The 13,974-nt window shown below is 45.5% G+C and overlaps 1 protein-coding gene across 2 annotated transcripts in view; it reads right to left on the bottom strand.

The window, feature by feature from the left end:
- The window catches only part of PRKCB (protein kinase C beta), a 215,280-nt gene that overhangs the window by 20,084 nt on the left and 181,222 nt on the right, over window positions 1-13,974 (bottom strand). For both annotated transcript variants that reach the window (XM_083152923.1, XM_083152922.1), the window contains exons 10-15: window positions 12,564-12,740; window positions 11,449-11,540; window positions 9,887-9,949; window positions 7,074-7,212; window positions 4,764-4,844; window positions 4,457-4,564 (exon numbers count right to left, since the gene is read on the bottom strand). In XM_083152923.1, coding sequence (XP_083009049.1) covers window positions 4,457-4,564; window positions 4,764-4,844; window positions 7,074-7,212; window positions 9,887-9,949; window positions 11,449-11,540; window positions 12,564-12,740 — 660 coding nt within the window. The remainder of the gene's footprint in view (window positions 1-4,456; window positions 4,565-4,763; window positions 4,845-7,073; window positions 7,213-9,886; window positions 9,950-11,448; window positions 11,541-12,563; window positions 12,741-13,974) is intronic.

The raw sequence follows: 13,974 nt of genomic DNA, 5'->3' as shown, positions 1-13,974 counted from the left end.
CCTTCATGCATAGCATTTATTCAGTCAATGGGGGGGTGGGGTCATAACTGACAGACTACCGTGTGCCAGGGTGACACCACAACATATTTGTAGAACGGCCATGAGCTGCTTTATAGGATAGATTTGCCTTCCAACATATCATCCATTGAAAAATGGTCAAATCTTCTGCCAGATGAAACTATGTTCTTTGCTGATGGAGTAGTCTTCCGTGACTGTTGTGGAATAAAAGCAAAGATAATCCAAACTATGGCCCTTATTCAGATCTGATCCCAGTACAAATTTGTTCTCAAAATGGGCAAAACCATGTGCACTGCAGGTGGGGCAGATGTAACATGTGCAGAGAGTTAAATTTGGGTGGGATGTGTTGAAACTGAAATCTAAATTGAAGAAATAATGCAGCCAATATTTATCCTGCACAGAAACAAAATAACTCGCGCAAATGTAACTCTCTCTGCACATGTTACATCTGCCCCACCTGCAGTGAACATGGTTTTGCCCATTTTGAGAACAAATTTGCACTGCGATCAGATCTGAATAAGGGCCTATGACCCAATCCACACATTGAGAGATGTTATTTTTGCAGGACCGGAAATGAGGCCCACTGGAAGGGTTTTTCTTATTTTCAGAGGCGATTGCATGCAACAGATGTGCACACTGGCCAATTAACTCAGTCACGTCATTGTGCATCTGTTTATCTATAGCCTTATAAAGTCTGTTTGGTTGTTATGGGCAACATCCCATATTCATTAGGGCTCTCATCTAAGTAAATGTACCTCTACAGATGAAACTCCCCATTCCTGAATTGACAAAGCCGCCTGAGCGCGGCGAAACGCGTCTTGTGAGGAGTTCTTTGTAAGCCAAGTGCAGCTGAGGATCTGAGGGGCACACTTACGGCACCAGACCGGCAACATCCACCGGCCAATTGGCTACACATCTTCCCCCTTGAGAACCCGATCCCCGCTGCAGACAGATACAGCCGGCACGGAAACATCTCCTCGTAGCCGCCGCACGCATGGAGGACTGGATCACTACCGCTCCATACCACAGCTGAGTACACGCGCACTCCGACAAGGAGTTACCAGCGCAGGAGCCGGTGTACTTCAGCTCACAAACGGCGTGCTGACCGCTGCTGGAGCTGTACAACAGCTGACACTGCAGAACGATCTGCTCAAACGCACAGTGAGCTTGTGGGAGACGGTGCTACCAAGCATCACTGGCCATCTACTTCTGGGAAGTGAGGAGGAGATCTGCTTGCCCACTTCTAATCCAACTTGGGATTTCACCCATCATTGCCCATACCCCATCTGTGCCATTTGAGAAAAAAAAACCTACAAATTACAGGACTCTAAACATCAGTCCAACAACAGCAACCACACTGTCCAATCGTGACTTGGTAACTATAAGTTACAATTTTTTATGCAATTGCACTAAATTGACTTTTTAAAGGATATATATTTTTATTATACATTTTTTTCTTTTTTGCATGCATGCAAGATACTGTTTTATGCTTTTGTGATTTATGTATTGTTTATTAAATTGTTGTAGTGTACAGAAGGCGCCCATTGGTCCTCTTTCTTTGCTTAGTTTCCTATTGAGGGCGGCAACCCTCTACCAGAGGGCAGCATTCTGTACAAACACGGTACACTTGTCCCTAGCGCTCAAAAAACACTCTACCGGTTTTTTTAGGACGCATGAGCGTCTCACACGCACGGGCGCCTCGTTCTCGCTGTGCCTTGGTGAATGGCGCTCCGAGTATCCGGTATGGATAAAGGCGGATCCATCTGTACTTATTTATTTAGCACCTTCTAAAAGATAATAATAGATATAATCTGGCTGGTTGCCCATGGCAACATCCCACAGTTTACCCCTTAGAGAATGCAAGAAGATGCACTTTACCAATAGCAGCGGGAAGTGTACAGTGTTCCCCCCGGCCACAAGCCTCTCCCATTGTGGCCAGGGGAATGAACTCACCCAGGAACCGTAATAAAAGTACAAATAGCTCAGGAAACTCAGTTGTCCGTCACAAAACTACACCGCATACAAACGTCACAAGTGAGAAAGCAGCGAGCCTACACCACAAGCTCTTTAGATCGCCTGGTCTCCTGTAAGATCGACTTAAACAACCTGTGGTCTTTTGGGTGGAACCACAAGTTCAATAAAAGCTGGAGAACCAGTCAGCTGGACTCGGTTTTACGAGTGTTTAAAAACGTCAACATAAAGTAACCCCCCAGATCGCAGGTACATCAATACGCAATCCTAATGCATTTTCTTATGCTCTGACACTGAAAATATTTACATTACGAACAAACAGAGGAATCTGCGCTGAATGCTTTTGCTTAGCAACCGATACCGTTGCTAGTGACACGGAAAGATGAGCCTGGGATCTGAGAGGTACCGAAGAGGAGCAGATGTGCGGGAGGAACAGCAGACGCTGCTGTATAAACCACTGCAGTGCAGAGAGATAGCACAGCTGTGTTTCTTGTCGCTCGGCAGAGATGCTGCAGAATGAGCAGGTATTGAGGGATAATGGGGAATTGCATCATAAACGTCAAAGTAATTGGAAACGACATAACTGGAGTAATGACCTAATTGCATGATCTTAAGAGGGAACGCTAAACAACTAAACTGCGATGTTTAAATGCAACCTGTGATTCGCAGCGGTACGCAATGTGTTTTGTGGCTGATCTGTGCCTCGCTGTGACCTGACCGCATCAGACAGCCAGACGCATACACAGGAACACATGATGTTTGGCAGCGAGGGTATGACTCAGTGCCTTATAGCACAATGCTGGGCAGACAATGCCACTCACCAGCACTACCCAGCCATTTCCTATTAGATCTGTTTGAGCGGCGGAGGAGCAGATCGATTGTAATCAGCCTCCGCCAGCCCTTGTGCTGGGAGCCCTATTCTGTGCACTGATCCGTGCTTTGTAATCAGCCAACATGTGCCGGGTCGTGCGCGCACAACATGTGTGCTTTTCCACGCCCCCCCTGCACGGAAGAGGTGTGAAGCCTAAGGGTGCAGTTTTTGAGAACAGATTAATATTAACACGGCAGGATTCACACCCAAGTGGCACGATGCTAATTTATAACACTAGGCTTTCAAGAATGGCAACAGGGCTCGGAGCACTCTGTTTACCTTTAAGGGACATGAACCAAGAGAAAGGCAGCAACAGAGGAAGATTAGGGGGGAAAAAAGCTGCTCCTTAGAGATGTAAGAAATAAAAACGGCAATGAGAATTTTTTTTTTGTTTCAAATGGATAAACGTACAAACAGAAAGAAAACAAAAGAAAACATAAAAGAGATAATGGCATTACAAAGATAGGCATGAATCGCATAAATAATGAAAGTCGGACATTAATAGGGAGATTCGATGATGCACAAGAAAAAAAAAAATTCCTTCCACGGTAATCTGAACTATATGAACCATTTGAGTGCCAACATCTCTGTGAGTGACGTTCAAAATATCCGCTAAAAAATGCCAGCCTCGCTCACATTTGTTATATAACTTCAAATAAAAAAAATGTTGTGTAAAAAAGATGATATTTCCTATATAAGGTACAGTAAGTGTTACAGATCATTATGATGAATAAAAAGGTTTCCTTGGCAACTATTACACCTATTTTGACAAAAATTCACTTGGCACTCAAAGGGTTAATGCAGCACCTCCCGGCTAATGCCTGGTACACACCAGGACGACTAGGGCCCGATCCCCTCAATCTAGATCCAATTCCGACCAATTGGATGTAGATTGTGTGGTGATTGGGCCCTTTTCTGTCCTGGTGTGGACCGATACCGATCCGATGCGCGGTCCCGCGGGTCGGTCGTTATTCAGATCCTACCTGCTGCAGGTAGGATCTGAAGAACGACCATACTGCCGGGTGCGGGTCGCCATCGGATCAGACCCGCTCACGCTGCACATCGTGAGCGGGTCGTGCCCCCCCGCATCATCGTGAGCGGGTCTGAAGAAACACTGACGACCCGCTCACAATGTGCATCGTGAGCGGGTCGTCGTGGTGTGTACCCCACATTAGTCCTCGCCCCGGCGTTTAACGCAGGATTTAGGTTTTGTAGAATATGTTTGCAGAAGTTCCCGTGAGGTTCTAGAAGGAAATCCAAGGTAGTTTACGCACAGTTCTAGAAGCCTTTGAAGAAGCTCCCTCTGAGGTCCTCAAATAAGTTTTAAAACATCCATATACACTTACAATACGTTCTATAGGCTCCTGGAAGCAATTCTAGCATTTTTTCAGAATGTGAATGTAGGATGTTGCTGGAATATGTCAAGACGGTACCCCAGTATTTCTGCAATCAGTTCCACGGGCGCTACAGAGAAGTCTATGTGCCGATGTAAGTGCGTGCCATGTGACTACCTTAATAAAAGGGACTTTACATTCTCCGCTTCCGGCAATGCTCAGATGCGTTGAAATAAGAGCGGACAATCTGGACGATACTTACTCCTTTGCATATAGCTACAGCTTCCTTGGACATAGACTTGGGATAAGCTACATTGTGCTCCATAATGGACTGGAATAATTCATCCTCATCCTCCCCTTCAAATGGAGCCTGTATAAGAGAGAAGGATGGGATTCTGTAGTCAGCAGCGGATATGACGTATCCTTATAGGCACACGATTAATCAGGACTTACAGATGGTACAGAACACAAGCCGTGAAGGAATGGGGTGACAATGAAAGAAAGTGTGTGTGGGAATAATGTCAGATCAGTTACAGCAATGAAAATGGAACTTAAATCGAGGTAGTGACCTGTCCAGCTAACATCTCGTAGAGCAGGATGCCGAAAGCCCACCAATCCACAGACCTGCCGTATGGCTGATAAGCGATGATCTGAAATATAGAAATACACCATTAGCCACAAACATACTGTATGCCAGAGCCCAAAGCCAAAGGTGTTGCCCTGCCAACTAGAGGAATCCTGTTCTGATACAATAGTGCAGGTTGATGCTCCCCCATATCCAAAATGCTTGGGGAACCAGAAGATTTTTAAATCTAGATTTTTCTAGAAAAGCAGTTATATAAGTGGTTTGTGTGGCAGGCAGGGATGCAGGGTGCCCAGCGGTTCTTCTGGCAGATAAGGGTGTGAGGAAGCCCAACAGGGAGAAGTTAGGATCCCACACTATATACAATTCTCTCTCACCCTGTGGTCGCTCTCCGAACCAAGACACACATGTTCCCAGGATACCGCTCAGCCCAGAGCCTGACCTTCAGTTACACTAATCCTCCGCCCTTGGCAGTGAAATATGACTACTGCTTCACCACCACCCAACGGCCGGCCGGAGAGGTCACGGCTGGTAGCGACTCCTCTGTGTACACTATAGCGGTAGGAGCAACTCACAAGCCAGGAGGGGTGCTTCAGCCAATATTGTCCCAATGTGACCAAGACAGCGTGGCTCGGGTTATATTATCCAATAGAAAGAGTGTAAATCATGTACAAGGGCACTCAATTTGGTAAATAGAATGAAGCTTGGGAACCTTTATTGCCCAAAAACTTATAGTAGAACATTTCTGTTTTTTTTTTTTTTTTTTATTCTGGATATGGGAGACTATCTGTATGTCAAAATCCACCTATGTCAGCAGGTAGCCTACTTACTTACTTTAGAAAAATACATTATGTAAATGGCAACTGGCTAATAACTCTTGATAAGTCTGTCTGTTGCTTTCACAGGGTCATACATAACGTGCGCACAGCAGTCCCACCTCCCAGTCACATGATATAAAATAGGTGCAACCAAACTTTTCACCGATATGCTTCACACAGCACCTGAGGTTCCTGCACCATTATACAATATTCCACAGTAAATGAACGAAACAGCAGTCTCATTTAGCAGAGGCGCGGCGAGGGCTACCGGCCGCAGAGTACAGGCCAGTGTATCAGAATGGGACGCTCAGATAACAGCACAGAACCCCAAAAGCTCATTTGTCAGCGAGGGTTACACCTACACCATGGCAGGCAATAGGCAGTGTATTATGCTATAGATGAGAAATAATACATAAGGAAATAAACAAATTAATAATAATAATACAAATACTGTGATGCTGCAAATTACTGTGTCACATACAGCCGTCTCATCCAAAACATGCCATGTGAGATCACGTGTAACAAATCATGTCAACAAGGCCGGCCCCGGGGGACAGCAGCCTGGAACAGAGATCTTAAAGCCACAGAGAGAATTGCAGTCACCACAGCATATAGGGTCTGTACTAAGTGTTATACGAGAGAGAGAGAGAGAGAGAGCGAGAGAGAGGGAGAAAGAAAGAAAGCTACAGTATAAAGAAAAAGTGAGAGAGATAGAAAGAAAGATGAGAAAGAAATCGAGGGAGAAAAAGTGAGAGAGAGTGTGAGCGAGAGAGAGAGCGCAGGAGAGAGAGAGAGAGCGAGGTATAGAGAGGGGGAGAGAGAGGGGGAGAGAGAAAGGGAGAAATAGAGAGAAACATCGTGGAGAGAACGCAGGAGAAAGAAAGTGAGAGAGGTGATATTTGGTCCAGGTTTTGGAAGCTCTGCGTAGGTTCTTCAATATTGCGTTGATTGTACACATTTGGACCCTGTTCCTTATTATGTCATTATGTTTTACTTTCTTTTTATGTTTTTCATCCTTGTATCCTCGGCATCTCATTAATAAAATGTATTTATAAAAAAAAAGTGAGAGAGCGAAGCTAGAATGAAAGAGGAGAAACTACGCGAGGTAGAAAGATAGAGAGAGTGTGAGAGAAAGAGATCAAAAGAGAGAGAGAGAGACCTCAAGGTGAAGCTGCCAAATCGTATACAGCTGCACTATTAAAAATGAAGCTATTAGACCTCGGGCGGCGAGGCGGTAGAATCGCCATCCCCTGCAAAGATGAGCCCGGCTACATCTGTATACAACACTGCTACGAATTACAAGTCAGACCGGCGCATCACCGAGTGACCATGCTTGTATGTATGTATGTATGTATGTAGATATTATACTGTATATAGACACACACATACACAAAGACAGGAATTATGCAGCTATACCCTAATCCTGCCTCTCGCACACAGGCCGGTTTGATCCTTGGCGGCACTATGGGGCCATTTACCTCTGGAGCTATGTAGTCAGGAGTGCCGCAAAACGTCTTTGTTGTTACTCCATCCCAAATATTTTCCTTACACATGCCAAAGTCCGCGATCTTGATGTGGCCCTCGGAGTCCAACATGACATTGTCCAGCTTCAGGTCCCTGAGAGGAAAGGGCATTATAAAGCAGATGAGCGTAACAGTGTGGAGCAGCTTAGAGCTACAGAGCATTGTAATGTGACACACGTACATGGGAGAGCTGAAAGGACTATAGTATTGCATTACCGCGGGCACCACACTGATAGGAGCAGGATTGCATTACCGCGGGCACCACACTGATAGGAGCAGGATTGCATTACCGCGGGCACCACACTGATAGGAGCAGGATTGCAGTACCGCGGGCGCCACACTGATAGGATCAGGAGTGCATAACCACAGGCTCCACACTGATAGGAGCAGGATTGACTTACCGCGGGCACCACACTGATAGGAGCAGGATTGCATTACCGCGGGCACCACACTGATAGGAGCAGGATTGCATTACCGCGGGCACCACACTGATTGGAGCAGGATTGCATTACCGCGGGCACCACACTGATAGGAGCAGGATTGCATTACCGCGGGCACCACACTGATAGGAGCAGGATTGCATTACCGCGGACACCACACTGATAGGAGCAGGATTGCATTACCGCGGGCCCCACACTGATAGGAGCAGGACTGCATTACCGCGGCCCCCATAATAACATATAGCACTGACCGCACTGTAAAAGGCGACCTCAGAGATCATCCCACCACCAGTAAATCACAACCAATAGTCACTGAGAACATAGGACTCCACTGTACTTAGGAAAAGTCATGCAGTTATCCTATGCTATCACTTAGTCAGCCGATTTCCTGATGGATAAGATTACAGTAGCAGAATAAAGCATAGTTATCTCTCTCTCTCACACACAGTGTATTTATTCCCAGAATACAATAATATACCGATATTATTAGTAACATCGAATCCAATTAAGACTATAACCCACATGTACTTTTGCACACATAAAAGGAAGTTTTTCTCCAGAGGAGAACACAGAAGGATCTTTATCGAATGGACAACACACATCTAAGGAGCACAAGCCATTAGTGAATTATGAAGCGGCATTGTTTTGTGTGGGTGAGAGTGGGAGTGGGTCCTGCGAGTTTCTTTACACCGCGCCCCCATGTTTGCGGTATTCCTTGAAGCGCTGGGCTGTACTTGTGAGTGATACGGATCTCATCTGGACATTTACCTTTATTTAGTTATAAAGAAATACTGCTACTTGTTAAATATACAGGTGCCAGTTGGTTCTTCCCCCATGTCATTTCAGTTCTTACCGACTTCCTGTACCTCTAGTGGCAGTGGTGCCAGACCTCCCTGCAAAGATGCTTATCCACAGATACAGCAGTACACCATGCAGCCCCCACGGGCACACATACACAGCCTCTACCCCCTCTGCCACCCAGGTACTCCTTTTATTGGTCATCAGTCTCCAGCTTTATGTAAAGGCTGCTACAAAGCCTTTCCTTGGTGAACATCTGTGCATGTGAACATTGCAGTGAGCTGCACACTTGGAGCACCTACGGAAGCAGAAGTATGCCCCGTCTTCTTGGGCAGATTTATCCCGCATCGGGTAAAGTCAAGTTCAAATTCTGGAGCGGAATCGGTGTGGGGACTAAAACAATAAAATAACTGTGCACAAACCTCCCAACATGAACATTCTCCAAGAGGGACACAATGCTCTGTCCTCTTAATTTATGATTGCCATCACCTGCTTTGAACAGGGTAACAGATAGGAAAGGTGTTTCACCACAGGTGGTGGCAATAATAGATTAAGAGGGAAGTCCAGGAATAGATCATTATGTCCCTCCTGGAGTGGGTCATGTTGGGAGGTACGCTGTGCATCTCGACACACCATGCTGCAGCACAAGGGGAGCACATGCATATTGTTTTTGCTAGCAGGGCAATTACTGGCTGCTTTTGCATGCAGCCAACAAATGCTCAGCTTTATTTTATTACACTGCCATTTAGATTTAAGTTAGGCCACACCCCTCTCCCATCAAATCTCACTGCACCTGTTACATTTGGCCCATCTGCAGTGCAGCATTGTTTTACCAAGGGGCACAGTAACCTGCTCTTTTTGCTATATATCCACCTTATGCTGACCACACATCAGACCAACTTTCCTCCAACCATCCAACTAGTTGGTACTGGATAGGAGCAAATGTAATTTGTAATTAAGACATTTGTTTCCCAAATCGGAAAATGGACAATAACTGTCGCTCAGACACGGTACTGTAGTTGGACCTATTTGATTTAAACAATTTCACTGAATAATTTTTTTTCCCTATTCTCCTGAGTTTGTGAGCAAATTGCTTATTGGCATTTGCCCCCATACAGTACCAGATCTTCAGTCCAAACAAACAACTAGTTGGATGGTTGGAGGAAAGTTGGTCTCATGTGTGGCCGGCATTAGACTCAGAGCCTCTGTATGTATGTGTCACTAGATGTCAGATGTATTCATCCCAATGGATAGGTGTGAGAATAAGAATAATCATCCTGACTGGTGCTGATTGACATGTCAGTGGGGAAAAATGGTCCATATATAATCTACAATTATCTATTGTTTTGTTATGTGCACAGTGCTTACATACAGTGATTTCAGATTCAGAAGCACAGGGTTGTGTTCTAGATAAAAACTCTTTCTCCTTGCATTACGGTTGGAGGCAGGCCTCTCTCTGGCATGGGACACGGAACGAGGTCTAATAATTCCATTCACAGAACAATAATGTACAATTGGTTTTTGACTTACCGGTAGACAATGCCCTTGGTGTGCAGGAACAGCAGTCCAACGGCTATCTCTGCTGCATAGAATCTAGGTGGAAAGACATACAGGCATATTGTTAGTAGCATGGAGGGGCCAAGCCCTGCAGGGCTGTCAACAGAAATTGTGGGGCCTGGGACTAACAAAACATGCAGGGCCCTTCCCCCTTCTTGAACCCTCAGCGTGCTTGGTGAGACCACCAATGTACGTGGCGCTGGCAACACTACATTGCTTCAAGGTAAATGTACGGTTATGATAAATTATACCTGATAAACTCAGTCCTGGGCCCCATTTCTGTCTGGGCCCGAGACTGGAGTCCTGGCAGTCCCCTCCTGATGGCCGCCCAGAATGCAAAAAGCGAGCAAGATCAAAGCGATGTGTCATGTACCATGCATTGGGAGGCTACTACAGCTGCCATTAACATGAACCATAAAAGGATAGAGGTTCTTCAGCAACCCTCCATAGAAACCGTTAATGCTATAGCAGAACAGACATTAGAAGATTCACCGCTGGCCACAATGTTGGAACACGGGTGCTGGTTGACTGCTTGACGGTCAAGATTCCAACGGTCAGTACTACGACATCAGAATACGACTGTTTAAATGCCCAACAGTTGGGATCCCGACTGACAGGGGCTATCCTCCCTTGTGGGGGTCCACGACCCCATAAAGGGAAAATAGAACCTGTGGCGAGCGAAGCGAGCCACCGAGCCCGCAGTGTGGCTAGCACAGCGAGCCAGCAAGGGGCTTCTTTGCGCTCGCCCCCCCCCCCCCTGTCGAAGCACTGGCAGTCGGGATTCCGATGTCGGGATACTGACCTTCGGGAACCTAATTGTTGGACTGCCATACCACGACCGTCGGGACACAGATAATGATTGTTGTTAATAAATCTTTGCAACAACGAAAAATATAGAAGTCAGCATAAAATACTCCCAACTTAAAAAGCTAATAAGCTAATACAGGTTTCTGAATTCCCAGGCTACACCCCAACTCCATTCCAACATTGTGACTACTCTGTGGTTGTACAATTTTTTCTACAGATAATTCCCTTGTGGGATTTTCAGACCTCTGTTTGAGCAATGTAGATAAAGAATTCATTATTTTACAAAACCGTTCTTTAAAATAAATAAATTAATGGAGTAACAAAACTAAATTAACGGGCAGTTCATCCTTCTGGATAGGATTCTGGCTGCCTAAAATAAACTTTAAACTTGGCATCGGTCTGTGTCATCTGATATTTCTGCAGATCTCCTTATAGTCTGGTCAGTCTGGTCAACCTAGTTCAGGTGGTCCATTCATGATAAAGAACAGGGTATAGGGCAAGTGCTCTGACAACCTCAAACAAGACTTACTCAGCAGGAAGGAACCCATGGGCTTGGTACAGTATGATCCACTGAGTGCCGATAATCAGTAAAATTATTTTTAGGTTTCCAGATTTTCAGATTTACAGTACAAAATGTAACCTTGGGTGGAATTAGCCTTTAAAACGAACCCAGATTTTTCCAAAACAGCCCTGATAACTCAATGGCATTAACGCTCGCTGGTACTTACACTGCGTGAGGTTCCTTAAATCTACCAACTTGCTGAATTTGGTACATTAGATCCCCTCCATTTACAAACTCCATCACAAAATAGAGGCGGTCCTGCAAAAAGTCACAGAAGTAATGATCACGGTGTGCGCCAGAACGCTCTACAACAATCATTTTGTAAAGTAATGTATAGCCTGCGAATGATGCCCAAATCTGAAGATGCGCCTCTTCAGTTGTGATGTCGGATCGGACAGATCGGGCAGCGTGTATGTAGAGCACCCAGACTAAAGGTGTGTACACACAGTGCGACCGCATCCATTCCCAATGCGTGGCCAAACCGTGCCGGAATCAAAATTGGAAACAGACTGCAGCACATTCTATTTCTACTATCTCGGAACGCGGCCATGTTGCTCAATGCAGAACGGCCTCTGCTCCCCAAACCCGCCCCCCTCCGTCTCGGCCAGTCGATGCCGGGACCCTATTGGGTCACTGTGGCCACCAATATCGAATCTATATCAGTGGCCACAGTATCGCACTGTGTGTACACACTATTACTCTTGTGACAAATAGATCAGCCTAGACCAGGGGTTCCCAAAATTTCCTGAACCATGGCACCCTAAAGTATCAGCATTATTTTCATGGTACCATGAGGATAAAAGTTTTTGGAAAAAATATTTAAGTAATGTAAAATTGTACCTACCGGCTATCTTTATTCAGCTCCCAACATGGGACAAAATGCTCTGGTCCTGGATTTCCCTGGTAATGAATGATTACCATCACCTGTGTTGAAACCCCTTTCTCATCAATTAACTAGATCCACAGAGGTGACGGCAATCATACATTAATAGGGAAGTACAGGAACAGAGTGTTTTGTCCCTCCTGGAACAGATCATGTTGTGTGGTATGTCCTTAGGATCAGTTATGTGGTGGTGCGGCGCTGTGCTTCTGATTGTCCACATGTTACATGACTGACCACCACTAGCATTGGTTTTGCCTGTCACTTTGACCATGAATAATATGGCTTGGCCATGCATCCCTGCAATAGGCCTAGACAGAAGGTGTAGGTGGTATGAAATATAGACGCTCACTAGCATCCACAAATTGATTTTTTGGGGGTTGGTAGGGCACTTCTCTTACCATGGTCTGGAAGCAGGAGTGTAGTTGTGTAAGAAAGGGAGGCTTCCCAGCCAGCGCAAGCACCCTCTTCTCAACCATCGTGCATTCAACGTCATCATCCTGAATCACAACATCCTTCTTTAAGATTTTTATTGCATAGAGCTCGTCCAACGCCCCCTTCCTTTCTGCAAGTATCACCTGTGATTTGTGGATGGGAGAACAAATATTAGCCTACGTCAGAACACATCATCTTGGTTTCCAGGCTTCATGTGCAAGATTACAGTCATGTTTGGCAGCGGACACAGGTATTGCTAACACTGTTATAAATGCATTGGGGGCTTTACAGGGCCACTAAACCAGAAAATTGAAATTTACAGATAGCATGCTGAAGGTAAAATACATTATTCAGTTTTCACCTTCCACTGCAGCTCTGTAAAAAACAAGCCTCTCCCTGCTCCATTATAGACAACTGCATCTTTAACGGAGTATTAAAACAAGTCTGGAAGAAAGATTGCAGTGATTTGAGCTGCTGTGACATCACTGGCCCCAACAGCAGGTTAATATACAAGTCCAGACACTGCATTACTTCAGAACATGTATTCAAGTTTGTGGACATATATAGCAGGGGATTAGGGGCAAAGGGAAGATACATAACAGGTTCAGTAAGGATTGCTAAATTATACAATTGAACCGCTAGAACTGTGTGGCAATTAGGGTGTTAACGCATAGACAAAATTGGACATAAGCCAGCAATTTGGGCCAATCGTGGAGTGTATATGGACAGCTTTAACTAAGTGACTTTATATGGTGAAAGCTCTAGGGTGGAACCATCAAGTGGGGGACCGCAGCGGTGACTCTAGAACGTTTTGCGCAATCAAAGAACCGGTTGGCAGCCTGCAATGGAAAATCCTAATATAGACAATCATTTTAAAATATGACATGTTTACCATCAAACCTCTTCTGCAAACATGAAATGAGATCCGATTTGGACGTTCGATGCCAGGTTACAGTAAGTTGGGCCGTCTCGGTGATCAGGCCGGGTTATCTGCTTGTAGCAGTGGAATAAAACAGGGAAATGATATAACAGCTGCTGGCTACCTGCTATCTTCCCTAGACAAGACAATAAGCTCATCTAGTGCAGGTGAGGAGCGGCATCTAATCACGGCTCCCAGCCGCATCTGTAGAGGGGCTAATTAGCATATTTATAATGTTCTGTCACACGCTCTTCTCACATCAGACGAGCCTTTTAATAAGGTTCTCCTTTATGTTTGCTCAATTAAAGGAGAGAATCTGGGAAAACGCAGCCTTTCTTCCCCCAGCTGCCGTACGCCTCACTCTGGCTGGCAGATTAGGTGCGCGCCGGCTCTGACGCCAGGGAGAGTTCTGCTGATGAACGCACTGCGACGCTTTGTTTCCGACATTAAAGTGCTAC

Source organism: Crinia signifera, chromosome 7 (genome assembly GCF_055691185.1).
Source record: "Crinia signifera chromosome 7, ASM5569118v1, whole genome shotgun sequence".
In the NCBI taxonomy this organism is placed as follows: Eukaryota; Metazoa; Chordata; class Amphibia; order Anura; family Myobatrachidae; genus Crinia; species Crinia signifera.
The sequence above is the reverse complement of the archived record's forward strand: the minus strand, read 5'-3'. Positions and strand labels throughout refer to the sequence as shown.